Source organism: Trachemys scripta, chromosome 8 (genome assembly GCF_013100865.1).
Source record: "Trachemys scripta elegans isolate TJP31775 chromosome 8, CAS_Tse_1.0, whole genome shotgun sequence".
NCBI classification, from domain to species: domain Eukaryota; kingdom Metazoa; phylum Chordata; order Testudines; family Emydidae; genus Trachemys; species Trachemys scripta.
Window position 1 is genome coordinate 66412040 of NC_048305.1, and position 13263 is coordinate 66425302.

Sequence of the window (13263 nt, forward strand, 5' to 3'; positions counted from 1 at the left end):
TTACTGCCCAGCAAGCAACAGACCAGGAAAGCTGTTGCCGTTCCAACTTTATTCTATTGTTAAACCAATATTTAGACTAGAAATAAAGAAACTGCCTGTCAGATTCCTTTTAAAGAACTTTTATTTAACCCCAGGGTAGAATTTACTTTGGGCTGTCAACAACGCATATAAAGATTTACAATCAGCTGAACTAAACTGCTTTACTGCAGAATAACAGTATCATATCTGTGCCCAGTAGCAAAGCCATAATTAAGGATCTGTCAGCATTTCCATTATAAGCTACTATTTGCAGGAGTTTGCAATTCAGTCGTAAACACGGTTACAAGGCTAAAACTTCATGTACAAGGTCTTGGCTCAGCTGCAATTTACTTTTTTAAATATGATGCTTTTAAATTATAGAAGTGTAAATAAAACCTTCGGAACCAGACGCTATTTTGTACTTCCGATAGCTAAAAACATTTGGGGGGAAAAATTGTTTTAAAACATAACATATTTTTGGTATTTTTCACCTTTCCCAAAAAAAACCCCCACACAGTTTCAAGATTTAGGATAGGGCTATCAAACAATTAAAAAAATGAATCATGATTAATTGCGTTATTAAACAATAATAGAATATAATTTATTTACTTTTTTTGATGTTTTCTATATTTTCAAATATATTGATTTCAATTACAACACAGAATGCTGTTGAGTTAAAACCTGCATTCAAAAAATAAAACAATGTAAAACTTCAGAGCCTACAAGTTCACTCAGTCCTACTTCTTGTTCAGCCAAACACTAAGAAAAACAAGTTTGTTTACATTTACAGGAGATAATGCTGCCCACTTCTTAATTATAATGTCACCTGAAAGTGAGAACAGGCATTTGCATGGCACTCTTGTAGCCGGCATCGCAAGATATTTACATGCCAGATGCGCTAAAGATTCATATGTTCTTTGATGCTTTAACCACCATTCCAGAGGACAAGCGTCCATGCTGATGATGGGTTCTGCTCAATAACAATCCAAAGCAGCGTGGACCGATGCATGTTCATTTTCAACATCTGAGTCAGATGCCACCAGCAGAAGGTTGCTTTTCTTTTATGGTGGTTTGGATTCTATAGTTTCCGTATCAAAGTGTTGCTCTTCTAAGACTTCTGAAAGCATGCTCCATGCCTCATCCCTCAAACTTTGGAAGACACTTCAGATTCTTAAATCTTGGGCCAACTGCTGTAACTATCTTGCAGTGAAAGTGGTCTTAAAACAAACAAGATGTGCTGGGTCATCATTCAAGACTGCTATAGCAAGAAATATATGTTAGAATGCTGGTAAAACAGAGCAGGAGACATACAATTCTTCCCCAAGGAGTTCAGTCACTAATTTAATTAATGCATTTTTTTTAAATGAGCATCATCAGCATGGAAGCATGTTCTCTGGAACGATGGCCGAAGCATGAAGAGGCATATGAATCTTTAGTGCATGTGGCACATAAATATCTTGCGATACCAGCTACAAGAGTACCTCCGAATGCATGTTCTCAGTTTCAGGTGACATTGTAACTAAGAAGTGGGCAGCATTATCTCCCACAAATGTAAACAAACTGGTTTCTCTTGGTGATTGGCTGAACAAGAAGTAAGACTGAATGGACTTATAGGCTCTAAAGTTTTACATTGTTATGTTTGAGTGCAGTTATGTAACAAAAACCCCCTACATCTGTAAGTTCCACTTTCATGATAAAGAGATTGCACTACAGTACCTGTATGAGGTACACTGAAAAAATAGTTTCGTTTATCATTTTTACAGTGCAAATATTTAATAAAAATAATAAAGTGATCACTGTACACTTTGTATTCCGTGTTGTAATTGAAATAGATACATTTAAAATGAAGAAAAACATCCAAAAATATTGAATAAATTTCAATTGGTATTCTATTGCTTAACAGTGCGATTAATTTTTTTAATAGTGATTTATTTTTTGAGTGAATTGCGTGAGTTAACTGCGATTAATCGACAGCCCTAATTTAGGATTATAAAGTAACTGCTGTGCATGAAAGATAACTATTCTCTTTAGTTAGATTTACTGCTTACTTGATAGTCCACAATGTTGAAGGTATTATAGCTTTACAATGCCCACTCAAAAAGTCATAAAAAATATATTGTACCTATATACACTAAGTCTGCCTTTAAAAGGTACCCTTTTTTATTTTTTCCATGATACATGAATGTGGCCTGAGGCTGGGGGGAATGGGGGGGGGTTAAAGTTCAGGTGCGAATTCATGCCCCCACAACCTTAACTCTGCCCCTCAGAGCTGGCAATAGCCATTGGGAATTATCTGTATGTACTCCAGCTTTATTCACTGTATTAAGTATAACTGTACTGAATGGCAGAGGAAGCTGTAATAGCTTGGAAGAGCTGTGATTGTGATACAAGGTGTCCTGGGAGACTGCGGCCCTCTGGGGGTGGTGTGAGCCCCTCTCCCTGACCCGTGTGTGTAATCACATGAAAGAGGTGCAAGAAAGGGAAAAAAAAGGGGTGCCTGTGTCCCTTGTCAGACCCAGTATGCTTCATTTCATCACTGCGCTATGTAGGCAGTCACTAGCAGGGCCTGGGATCTTCTTGCCATGGGGATTGTCAGCAGTTAGGTGAGAAATTAGCGTGGTCTGTGATTTTTAAGGAAGGGTAAGTGAAAGGATAATGTTTGGTGGTATAGCGTGCCTAAGGTTGTGAAAGGGATTGAACGGGTGTAAAATTTAGTATATGTGGAGTTTTTTCTGTGGAATAAGCTAAGTATGAAAGTATAGGGAGCGCCTGTGCAATACATAGCAAAGGCAAGTGAGAGTATCTGTTAGGGGCTTATTGGGGCAGATTTAAGACTGCACAGACATTTACTGTAACTCTGTATTTCCTGGTTTTCACAAGTTTGAGCTTTGCTGAACTCAATATTCTGGTAGGGCGTTATCACCAGGCAACCTTAACTCTGCATTAAAGTTTGGGGGTGGAGTTGTTTTTGCACATTTAATAGATATAATGGCAAACCACTCCTAGTATAGACATGGTCAAGTCCATGTGACTGGTTCCTCTAAAAAAAAAAAAAAAAAAAAGAAAAAAAAAAACCCACCACACCTCTAGACAAACATTCAATCTCAGGAATTAAATTGATAGCTACTTTGTAAAGGTAAAATCTGGACACTCCCCAAAGTATCTTAAGCTAATTGTCAACCAATTAGGTAAAAACTTTAGTGCAGACAGGCCTTAAAATAGACCTCCAGCAAAAGTAATGCAAGACTCAACATTGTTGATATCTCCAAGGGAAAACATAAGGAAAAAAAGCATTAGAAAAAACCCACATCTTTCAGGCCTCCTAGGTACATCATAAAGTAACAAGATGGGGAGTCATCCATATTTTTTTTTTTTTTTTTAAGGTTACTTTTTTTAAAAAGATACAAAAAAGTCACTGCTAAGTGCATCACATTCACAATAGGAAAGTCATTAATATGCATGAAGAGCATACTTCTGCCATTCCAAAAATACATGAAATTATATTTATTTTATCACTATTGGCATAATGTGTCCAAAAGAGCCTCAGAGCTTGCTAAGATTATATCCGTGCAATTCCACCCTCCTCGCAAATACACAAGTTGAATGGGAAATAATTTTTAACGTGTAAGTGTCAGCACCATAATAAGGCAAACAAAATCAATAATGCAGATTTATTCAGACATTTAATTATACCAATCAACAAGTTTCTGAAAATGTAATTTTTAAATATAAAAAATTAGAATAATAAATTATTTACCTCCTTTTGGAAAAGGAAGAAACAGATGTAGTTGTAAGGTCAGGTTCCCACTCATCAGCAGGATCATAAAATACATCATCAGCTTTGTTACTACCGTTACTCTGAAAGGAGAAGAAAATCTAGTTCTTTTAGCTATGTTAAAGAGAGGAATGGTATAATAAAAGTTTACAATTCATTTGTAAAGAAAGTAGGATGGTCTTTAATATTAGCATTTGCCTTTTGAAATAAATGTTTGTTTGCTTGCTTAAGGTTATGTCAACTTGAGACACAAAGGTTTAATGTAAACTGATTGCAATTAACTTGAAGTACTTAACATATTTGTAAATGCTAATGCAGAAAGGTCTCCACAGATTTGTTCCAGGCTACAAACTTTTATGGAGTGTCCACACTAGTCTTTACAAACAAGATAAAAGTTTAGGAAAGACAATGTTATCCAGCATCCAGGATTTGGGAGAGCCAAGGACAAAACTACTTTACAGTTCACTCCCTAAGCCAGAAGCATAAAGACTCAATGCATTTAGATTTCACTAAAGTTTCTTGCATTATTATAACATTTAGAAATACATTCTAGCCATATTTTTCCCATATGTAATAGCACCTGTTCTCTAGTATTGCCAAGACCAAAGCAGTTCCTAACAATAAATATATCTAAACAGAGTTTTGTTATTTGATACACATACATAGAAACAGAATTTCCCCCAACTCCGTCCCCACACTTCCATTTACAAAATTTGAACTAGATAATACTGAAGGAAGAATTCTGGAGCTTTCTTCTTAAATTTCTGATTTCAGAAACCTACATGTGTCTGAAGAAATTACCCTTTCAAATGAAAGGGTTTCAGGTTTCACCATTTGAGGGGCAATTTTGTTTGAAAGTTTAATAAAAGTTACAGAACAACATTTTCCAAACATGAAAAGCCAGTATTTTTTCTGAGAAAATTTTCTGATGGTATTTTTGGGGCTCTAGTAGCACAAATAGTTTTTTTCAAATTCCAAGCTTGCCACTGAGTTAGGCCTGCTCTACACTTCAAAGTTAGGTTGACGTGTCAACACTTAAATGTCTCTTCCACTGATGTATGTGCCCCATTACACTAACATAGAAACACCAGCTCCCTGAGCAGCATTGTGCTATGGTCAATGTGCAGAAATCAACACAACTCAAGTATAGCATGGAATTACCCATGTCGACCCAAAAAGTCCTCCAGCAGCTGCCCCACAATGCCCGACACTGACTGCTCTGGTCACAATTGTTAACTCCAGGGGTCATGCATGCCAGAAGCCCCCCACCTTTAAAACCCCTCATGTATTTTGAAATGCCTTTTCCTAGTTGTTCAGCTGGGTGAGCATACCTCTATCTGCTCTCCCTTGTTGTATGCAACTTCCCAGCTGACTATGTCAGCTACACACTCCAGATGCACTCCTGCCTGGAGTAGAGAGGAGCTATTTGATTTCCTGGGACTGCGGGGAGAAGGACTGTGCAGGCACAGCTCTGAACCAGCTGTAGAAGGGTCAACATCTATGAACAGACTGTTAAGGGGATGCAAGAGAAGAGGGTATGACAAGGACCAGCAGCAGTGTCATATGAAAGCCAAGGAATTGTGGCAGGCCAATCAGAAGGCCAGGGAGGGTAACAATCCATCTGGTGCCGAGTCATAGACCTCCTGCTTAAACCCCACCACCACCCAGCACACCACCTTAGATACCTCTGAGGAGCCTGAGTCACAGGCCCCTGCCATGAACAGTGAGGAGGATGATGACAACGACAAGGAAGGGGTGGTGGCATATGGGGACAGGTGACCAGGAGGGTCCAGCTGTGTTGCAAGCCAGAACCTGTTTTTGACTCCACTGCAGTTCAGCCAGTCTCTGCAGTTGAGCATAGGCAAACCTGACGTAGGGGAAGGAACCTCAGGTAAGAATGTAAATAAATTTCTCATTACTGTGAGGGCATCCCTAACAGCAGGACACAGCTATCCATTTTGCATTAATTTACTTGTACTACAAGAGGTAGAGCTGCTATCTGCTATTCATTCCCCTGTAGAGTTAGGGGGGCCATGTGGAGCAGTTTGTTTATGTACATGAGGCTGTTTTTGTAAATGAATAAAACTCCTTTGTTTTGAAAGTTGTTCATCTTTATTAGTTAACACACGTTGTGTAATGCCTGCTGGCAGTGAAAGTAGTGGTCTCATACACTCGCAACCTATAGGATCAGTGTCAGAGTAGTCGTAATAAGTGTACATCAAGCACACCAACATTAACAGGTGATTGTAGCAGGGTGCTGGTGCAAAAGCACCTAATTACCCCTGCTCAGCCTGCTCCAATCAAGAGAAATAGATTGGGGCTGGTGAAACAGACCTGATGCCTGGCCTGCAGATTGGCTCCACCTGGGGGCCTGACAAGCCAGCAGTTATAAGGGCTGGGAGCCAGCAGAAAGGCCAGCCAGGGAAAGGTCAAGTCTCCTAGCTGCGGGCTGACTGTAAGAAAAGGGAGAACTAACCCTTCATGCCTTGTATATAGCTCAACACTGGTGGTGGGAGAACTGTGTGTGTAAATAAAGCCATGGGTGCTGCATAACTGGAGGCCTCTCTGCACTTTATTGGGATAGCTAGCGGGCCCAGGAAGAGGGGCAGGGCAGTGGACTTGTTACAGTGATACATGCACAGAAGTACAGCAAACACCACACAATTCCTAACAGGCCTCCAAACTGCAGTGCCAAGTTGAGTACAGTACACGACAGCACATTGCTGTGGCTTGCTGTTAAAATGCTCTTTCAAAGCTCCCTAAGACATATAGCTCCTCGTTGAGCTCATCTGAAAGCCCTTGAGTCTAGCTGTTCAAACTCAGACGACAGCCACTTCACCACCACCCCTGCAGCAAGTTTTCCCACTTTGCTTCACAATTATTATGCAGGACAACAGGCAGCTATAACCATTGGGATATTTTTTGCACTGACATCCAATCTGGTGAGTTGACAATCCCAGCGCCCTTTCAATCTACCAAAAGCACATTCAACTGTCATTCTGCACTGCTGTAGTTGACTCTTTCCTTGGTGCTGTCAAGATTACTGGTGTACAGCTTCTAGCATTTCAATGGGGGAGGGATAGCTCAGTGGTTTGAGCAATGGCCTGCTAAACCCAGGGTTGTGAGTTCAATCCTTGAGGGGGCCACTTAGGGATCTGGGGCAAAATCAGTATTTGGTCCTGCTAGTGAAGGCAGGGGGCTGGACTCGATGATCTTTCAAGGTCCCTTCCAGTTCTAGGATATGGGATATCTCCATTAATTTAAATTTAATATTGTCAATGGTAATCTGCCAGTTGGGAAGGACGGTCCATACTTGTAGCTTTCTGAACAGTCCTGTGTTCTTAAAGTGTCATGCACCTTCCCTGACCAGCCAACATTGATGCATCCCCAGTGATCCACCAACACTTGCATAAGCGTGGAAAAAAGACAGTTACCTTTTCCATAACTGGTGTTCTTTGAGATGTGTTGCTTAGACCCATTCTATAATAGGTGGCGGGGGGGAGTCAGTGGCACCCCCCTTATACTGCGCCATGCGGGCGCCACTCCAGAGGGTGCCAGAGCCGGTCCGCCGCAGATAATGCTAAGAAAAACTTCAGGCATATGGCAAGCACACACACCTAATATGGAATGGACATAAGCAAGCACTAAAAGAAGTAGTTACCCTTTATGTTGATGTACTCTGTAGTAAGGTGAACTAGGGCCAAAGCAGGAATGTGCATGCTGTCTATTGCTCCACCGCAGTTTGGGAACCCCTTAACTGAAAAGCCATCCACTATATCCTGCACATAGCAGAGAATCACAGTCCTACACAGCAGGAAATGATTAATGGCCCTGCACTTTTGCATGACAATGGCCCTCCACAGTCGATTTTCCTACTGACTAGTAGCAATCCAGCATTGCAAATTTCCACAGTGCGATCACCACTTGCTTCTCCACTGTCAGTTCAGCTCTCAGTTTGGTGCCCCTGCACTGGATGGCTTGGGTGAGCTCAGCACACAGATCCAGGAATGTGGCCTTGTACATCCAAAAGTTCTGCAGCCACTGCTCATCATCCCAAATCTGCATTATGAAACAATTCCACCACTCAGTGCTCATTTCTTGGTCCCAGTAGTGGCACTCCACCATTAGCAGTGGTTCTGTGAATGCTACCAACAACCTTGAATTGGTTCATGCTATGTCCCACACCAAAGTGACTGCCAGGAAATCATCCCCACGGTTCTTCTTTGCAGCTCTGCAAATACTGGAGAATCGTGCATCCTGTGCTTTCAACACCCAGGACAACAGTGCAGAGCTGTGCAAGCCCCATGCTCGCTCAGAGATGACAGACAGCGACAAGTCTCACACACGTTCATGGAAATTGAAAATGGGCAATAAAAATTATGGGATATAGATATTATGGGATGGAGTACACTGCATTATAGGAAGTTGACCCTTTGCTCTCAGTCACTTCTGCACTAGCTGTTTCTGCCCCACCTTGCTTTGCCAAAACTACCCAAAGAGAGCACACTGAGTGTTGCACTTTGGGATACCTCCCTATAGTGCACTGCACATTGACACAAACACTCCTGGTGAGTACACACAGTACTGACACAAGGAACCAAGTATGCACATACACAAGAGATATACTAACCGTAGTGGCTGTATGCTGAGTCAGCAAAGCTTTGTAGTGTAGACCTGGCCTGAATGCTCCATCAGAATTAGTGTTTTTGAAATGTTTGAAGAAATTTCATTTAGAAACAGCAAAAATCAAAATATTTGATTATAAACTTGACATAGCACATTGTTTTCTACTAATTTGTCAACAATGCATGAGGCTGTGCACAAAATAAATGCTGAAAGAAAAAAGAACAAGTGTGCATATATCCAGAGCATCACACACTGAAGCATGTATAAACTAAGACAAACTGTTTTATGGTCCCACTTGATAGCTTTGGACCCTTCCTGCACTGCAGCCAGCTCTCACCTCTGAATACCATCTACTATGTTTGTCTTAGTATGCAATTAGATTACACCCTTACCTACTGCACACGCTGAAGAAAAGATTCAACTAGCAATAATCACACCTCAGATTAACCTCATTGGCTATGATACTGCCACTGCACAATACTACACTCTGCAAAGTTCCTGAAATGAACTGGAATGCAGCAGAAACACCACACTCTGTGCCCCTTTTGTTGCCCTCCTAAAAATGGAAAGAACCTGAAGAGGCCCAGCAGGTTGGGTGGATTTTTTTTTACTAAACTTTCTAAGCTACCCATTCTAAAACTTTACACAATGTATAAATCCATGGTGCTCTTTAGGACATATTGACCTAGAACATGGGCAATTTGCACTGTGCTTGTATGTTTATAAACAATTGTACAAAGATGGGTTTATTTACTCTGACACATTTTCCTCCCCCACAGACCAAGGCCGACCATTTTAACTTTGATATGCAATGGGAAAAGAAGTTGGATACAGACAAGACTAAATAAAAAGGGCAATATAATTGTGAAGGTGTTGTCTGCCTTCATGAAATTTCAAATTCTAAAAGTTTTTTTTAATATGTACAACTGTGGAGTCAAATACAGATACCTTTCTTCTTTTTTCCTGCCCCCTCCCCCTCTTCCTTTGCACATGCTCCTCTTATGTACAAAGCATTAACATTAACACCGTCTATTCTAGGCTTACCATATTTCAATAATGCAAAAAGAGGACACTCCACAGGGCCTCGGCCCCGCCCCAACTCCTCCCCTTCCCCGCCCCCGGCCCCAACTCCGCCCCCTCCCCTGAGCACCCCACATTCCCCCTCCTCCCTCCCGCCCCACGGCTGCTGCTGCGCTGGGGAGGTTGCTTCGGCCCCCACTGCGGTGGAGAGCGGCGGGAGCTGCGAAAGTTGGAGCCCAGGGAGGAGGCGGTCCCCTTATCATGCCTCCCTATTTTCACCGGACATGTTCGGCTTTTTGGAAATTCCTCCCGGACGGGGATTTGAGGACCAAAAAGCCGGATATGTCTGGGAAAATCCAGACATATGGTAACCCTACCTCTGACACTCACCTCTCCCTCCACTGGAGGGACTCTGTCCATACCTGTCCCGGGGCCTTCCTTTAAAGGGGCATCCCCATATCAGCAGGGTTTACTTGGAAAAGATAATATTTACTCCCTTGTGTGGCTGAGCTGGGCTGTGACAATCCAACCCATCATGAGTACTGTGAGAAATGGGGCACAACACTAACCAAGGGAGTGTCATTTCAAGGACTGTAGGGGCCTCGAAGTTCAAACAAACAAGCTATACAAGTCCTTTTCTTTACTGGCAAGCCAAATGGACGTTTTTCTAGAAGGGTATTTTTAGAAATCTCAGTATAATGACAAATTTCAAGCTCAGTTAATAACTTTTTTGTGAAATGATGCAGAGCACAATTAGTACAGAGACATGAATAGTGAGAGATCCAAGCTGGTTTGCCTGATATTGTGTAAAAATGTGTGTAACTTTGATATAGAAGGCCTTACCAAACTAATCATCGTAGGCACAGGTACTTAGCATTTGATTAGATGCTCAGAGCTGAAATCAGTATGAGAGAGCGGATATGAAAAAAGTATTTGATCTTTAACTTTTCACTGATGCAACAAACCATGTTCATGTGTCTTTTTACATGTACGACTGATCTCATGTAACAAAGTATAAAAGCTGAGATTTAAAAGGAGCCACACGTTTTTGGACTGGAATCCTCCCCTCCCACACACTTATAATTGGGGATTCTGAGAAAAATATCTATAACTTAAATATTTTCACATGAATAATGTAAATTAATTTAGCTGCTATTGAAATAAATAATACTTTCCATTTCTGCAGCACCTTTCACATGAGGAAATTAAAGTAACTTACAACCATTAAGGGCCAGATTGTGAACCAATTACTCCCATAAGTACCCGCTCACCAGTGTGAATAAGGGGTTCACAACTATGCCTTACTACACTCTTGTGATGCATGTATTGTTATCTCCGTCTGCAGATGGAGAAACTGAGTAAGCTTGCCTGTGTGGGAGATGAGGTCTGAGGAAAGGATGTGACTGAGAAGTACCTAAAACTTAAATTTGGTTCCTTTATAGCAAGATTATAAATATTACAAATTAAAACAAATTATTCCACCTAAAATGTTAAAGAAATAGGGCCAGATCTTTGGCTTGTGTAAATTGGCATAAGTCCATTTACTTCAATAGATCTATGTCATGATGCAAAATTTCTCTAATTCAGTGGTTCTGAACCAGGGGTATGCAAAGGTCTTCCAGGGGGTATATCAACTCATTTAGATAGTTGCCTAGTTTTACAACATGCTACATAAAATGCACCAGTGAAGTCAATACAAACTAAAATTTCATACAGACAGTGACTTGTTAATACTGCTCTATATACTATACCAGTGTTTCTCAATCTGTGAGTCGTGATTTATTTGATAATTTATATGGTAAAAATGAGAAAATAAGCAACTTTTCAGTAATACTGTGCTGTAATACTTGTATTTTTATGTCTGATTTTGTAAGCAAGTAGTTTTTAAGTGAGGGGTACTCAAGACAAATCAGCCTCCTGAAGGAGGTACAGTAGTCTGGAAACATTGACAACCACCGCTCTAATTGACCTGGATCAAGAACGTCTTTGTTTTACTTTCTATTTCTATAGTAAGGCTATTGGGATCTCAGCATTAAAATACAGTCTCAGAAGGATTTTTTGAATCATGTTTTTAAGAAATTTCATAAATGGACCACTGCACTTCCCCCAAATTTATGAGTCTGATGTTTCACTTTTTAAGACCAAAGGTCCCTGCATCTTCCAAGTATTAGAGTGAGCTGTTTTCCAGAAACCTAAAGGTGGAAGTTCATTAGCAATCTATTTGTGTGTAATACATTTTATAGTAACAAATAAAAAGGAAGTCACAACTGGTCTAATCAAATTTGTTTCCTGCCCTCTAGTCAGGGACATATCTCCCTGCTGTCAACAGTTCTCTCCGGAAACAGCAAAAGAAAGATCCCAGATCAATCTATGAAACTGAAAAGGGTATTCCCAGAAACACTGAGAAAATGAATGCCAAGGGCTTTTATTACACTTTACCAGATCCAAAAACTAGTGAAAATTTGAAGAAAAAAAAAATCCATAAGACCTTTTACAATTGATATTTTCTCAGAATGTATGAGCACGCGCGCACATACAATAGTTACAAACATGGGTCCAAGTCCAGAAGTCATTACTCAGTTTTTACTAAGTAAATGAGAGCTTTAGCTAAGGAAGGATGGAGTAAAAACTAAAACGCATAAAACCGAGTAAAAACTAGGATTTCCCCTACTCTACATAAAAAGCACAGATGTTTAGTTCATTAAAATCTGACAAATTCTGAATCTAACTTTAATTGATTTCATCAATATCTTAAATTAAATGTTTACAATTAGTGAAGTTTTTCTTCAGTTTTTACAGACCTCATAGAGTTCTTTCATTGCTGCTAGCTTATATTCAAACTTCTCCGGGCTCCAGAAAGTTGCAATTCCCAGCTTGAGGTTACGAACCAGCACTTTAACAGAAGGTCCAGTGCCATCTCCTTGTTCTGATATATCATGTCTAATTAAAAAAAAAAAAAAGAAAAATACAAAAGCCATGATCACCAAAATTAACAAAAGAGTGGACTAGGGGAACACTATGAGGCTAATAGTTTGCCAATAGGCAAAGATTACTTTTTGAAAAATTTGGCTTGCTCAAGTAACAAATAATATCAAGGGGCTAATTAAAATAATAGAATCATAGAACTGGAAGGAACCTCTAGAGGTCATCTAGTCCAGTCCCCTGCACTAGATGGCAGGACTAAATATTATCTAGGCCATTCCTGAGAGGTGTTTGTCTAACCTGCTCTTAAAAATCTCCAATGAGAGAGATTCCACAACCTCCCTAGGCAATTTATTCCAGTGCTTAACCACGCTAACAGTTAGGAAGTTCTTCCTAATGTCCACCCTAAACCTCCCTTGCTGCAATTTAACCCCATTGCTTCCTGTCCTAGCCTCAGGAGGTTAAGAAAAACAATTTTTCTTCCTCTTCCTTGTAACAACAGTTTTCAAATATGTAAAAGGTTATGTCCCCTCTCAGTCTTCTCTTTTCCAGACTAAACAAACCCAATTTTTTCCATCTTCCCTGATAGGTCATGTTTTCTAGACCTTTAATCATTTTTGTCACTCTTCTCTGGACTCTCTCCAATTTGTCCACATCCTTCCTGAAATGTGGCACCCAGAACTAGACACAATACTCCAATTGAGGCCTAATCAGCGTGGAGTATAGTTGAAGGATTACTTCTCATGTCTTGCTTACTCCTGTATTAGGAGTGTTGTAATCAGGTTGGTTCTATAAAATTTTCTTGTAATACAGTCAGATTCAAAGGAGAAATACCAAAATAGTATACAAGATCATGGCTCTTGAGAAGCCTTAAATAGAAGTTTCTTTGTCGTGTATTTATT

At 40.3% G+C, this 13263-nt stretch overlaps 1 protein-coding gene and 1 non-coding gene across 2 annotated transcripts in view; both read right to left on the reverse strand.

Moving 5' to 3' along the window:
• The window catches only part of KIF14 (kinesin family member 14), a 90750-nt gene that overhangs the window by 25536 nt on the left and 51951 nt on the right, over positions 1 to 13263 (reverse strand). Inside the window, exons 20-21 of the mRNA XM_034780050.1 lie at positions 12241 to 12379; positions 3776 to 3876 (exon numbers count right to left, since the gene is read on the reverse strand). Of these exons, the coding sequence (XP_034635941.1) occupies positions 3776 to 3876; positions 12241 to 12379 (240 nt within the window). The remainder of the gene's footprint in view (positions 1 to 3775; positions 3877 to 12240; positions 12380 to 13263) is intronic.
• Positions 8766 to 8901, reverse strand: LOC117882312. Its single transcript, XR_004646972.1, has one exon. It is a non-coding gene; the product is annotated as a U4 spliceosomal RNA (small nuclear RNA).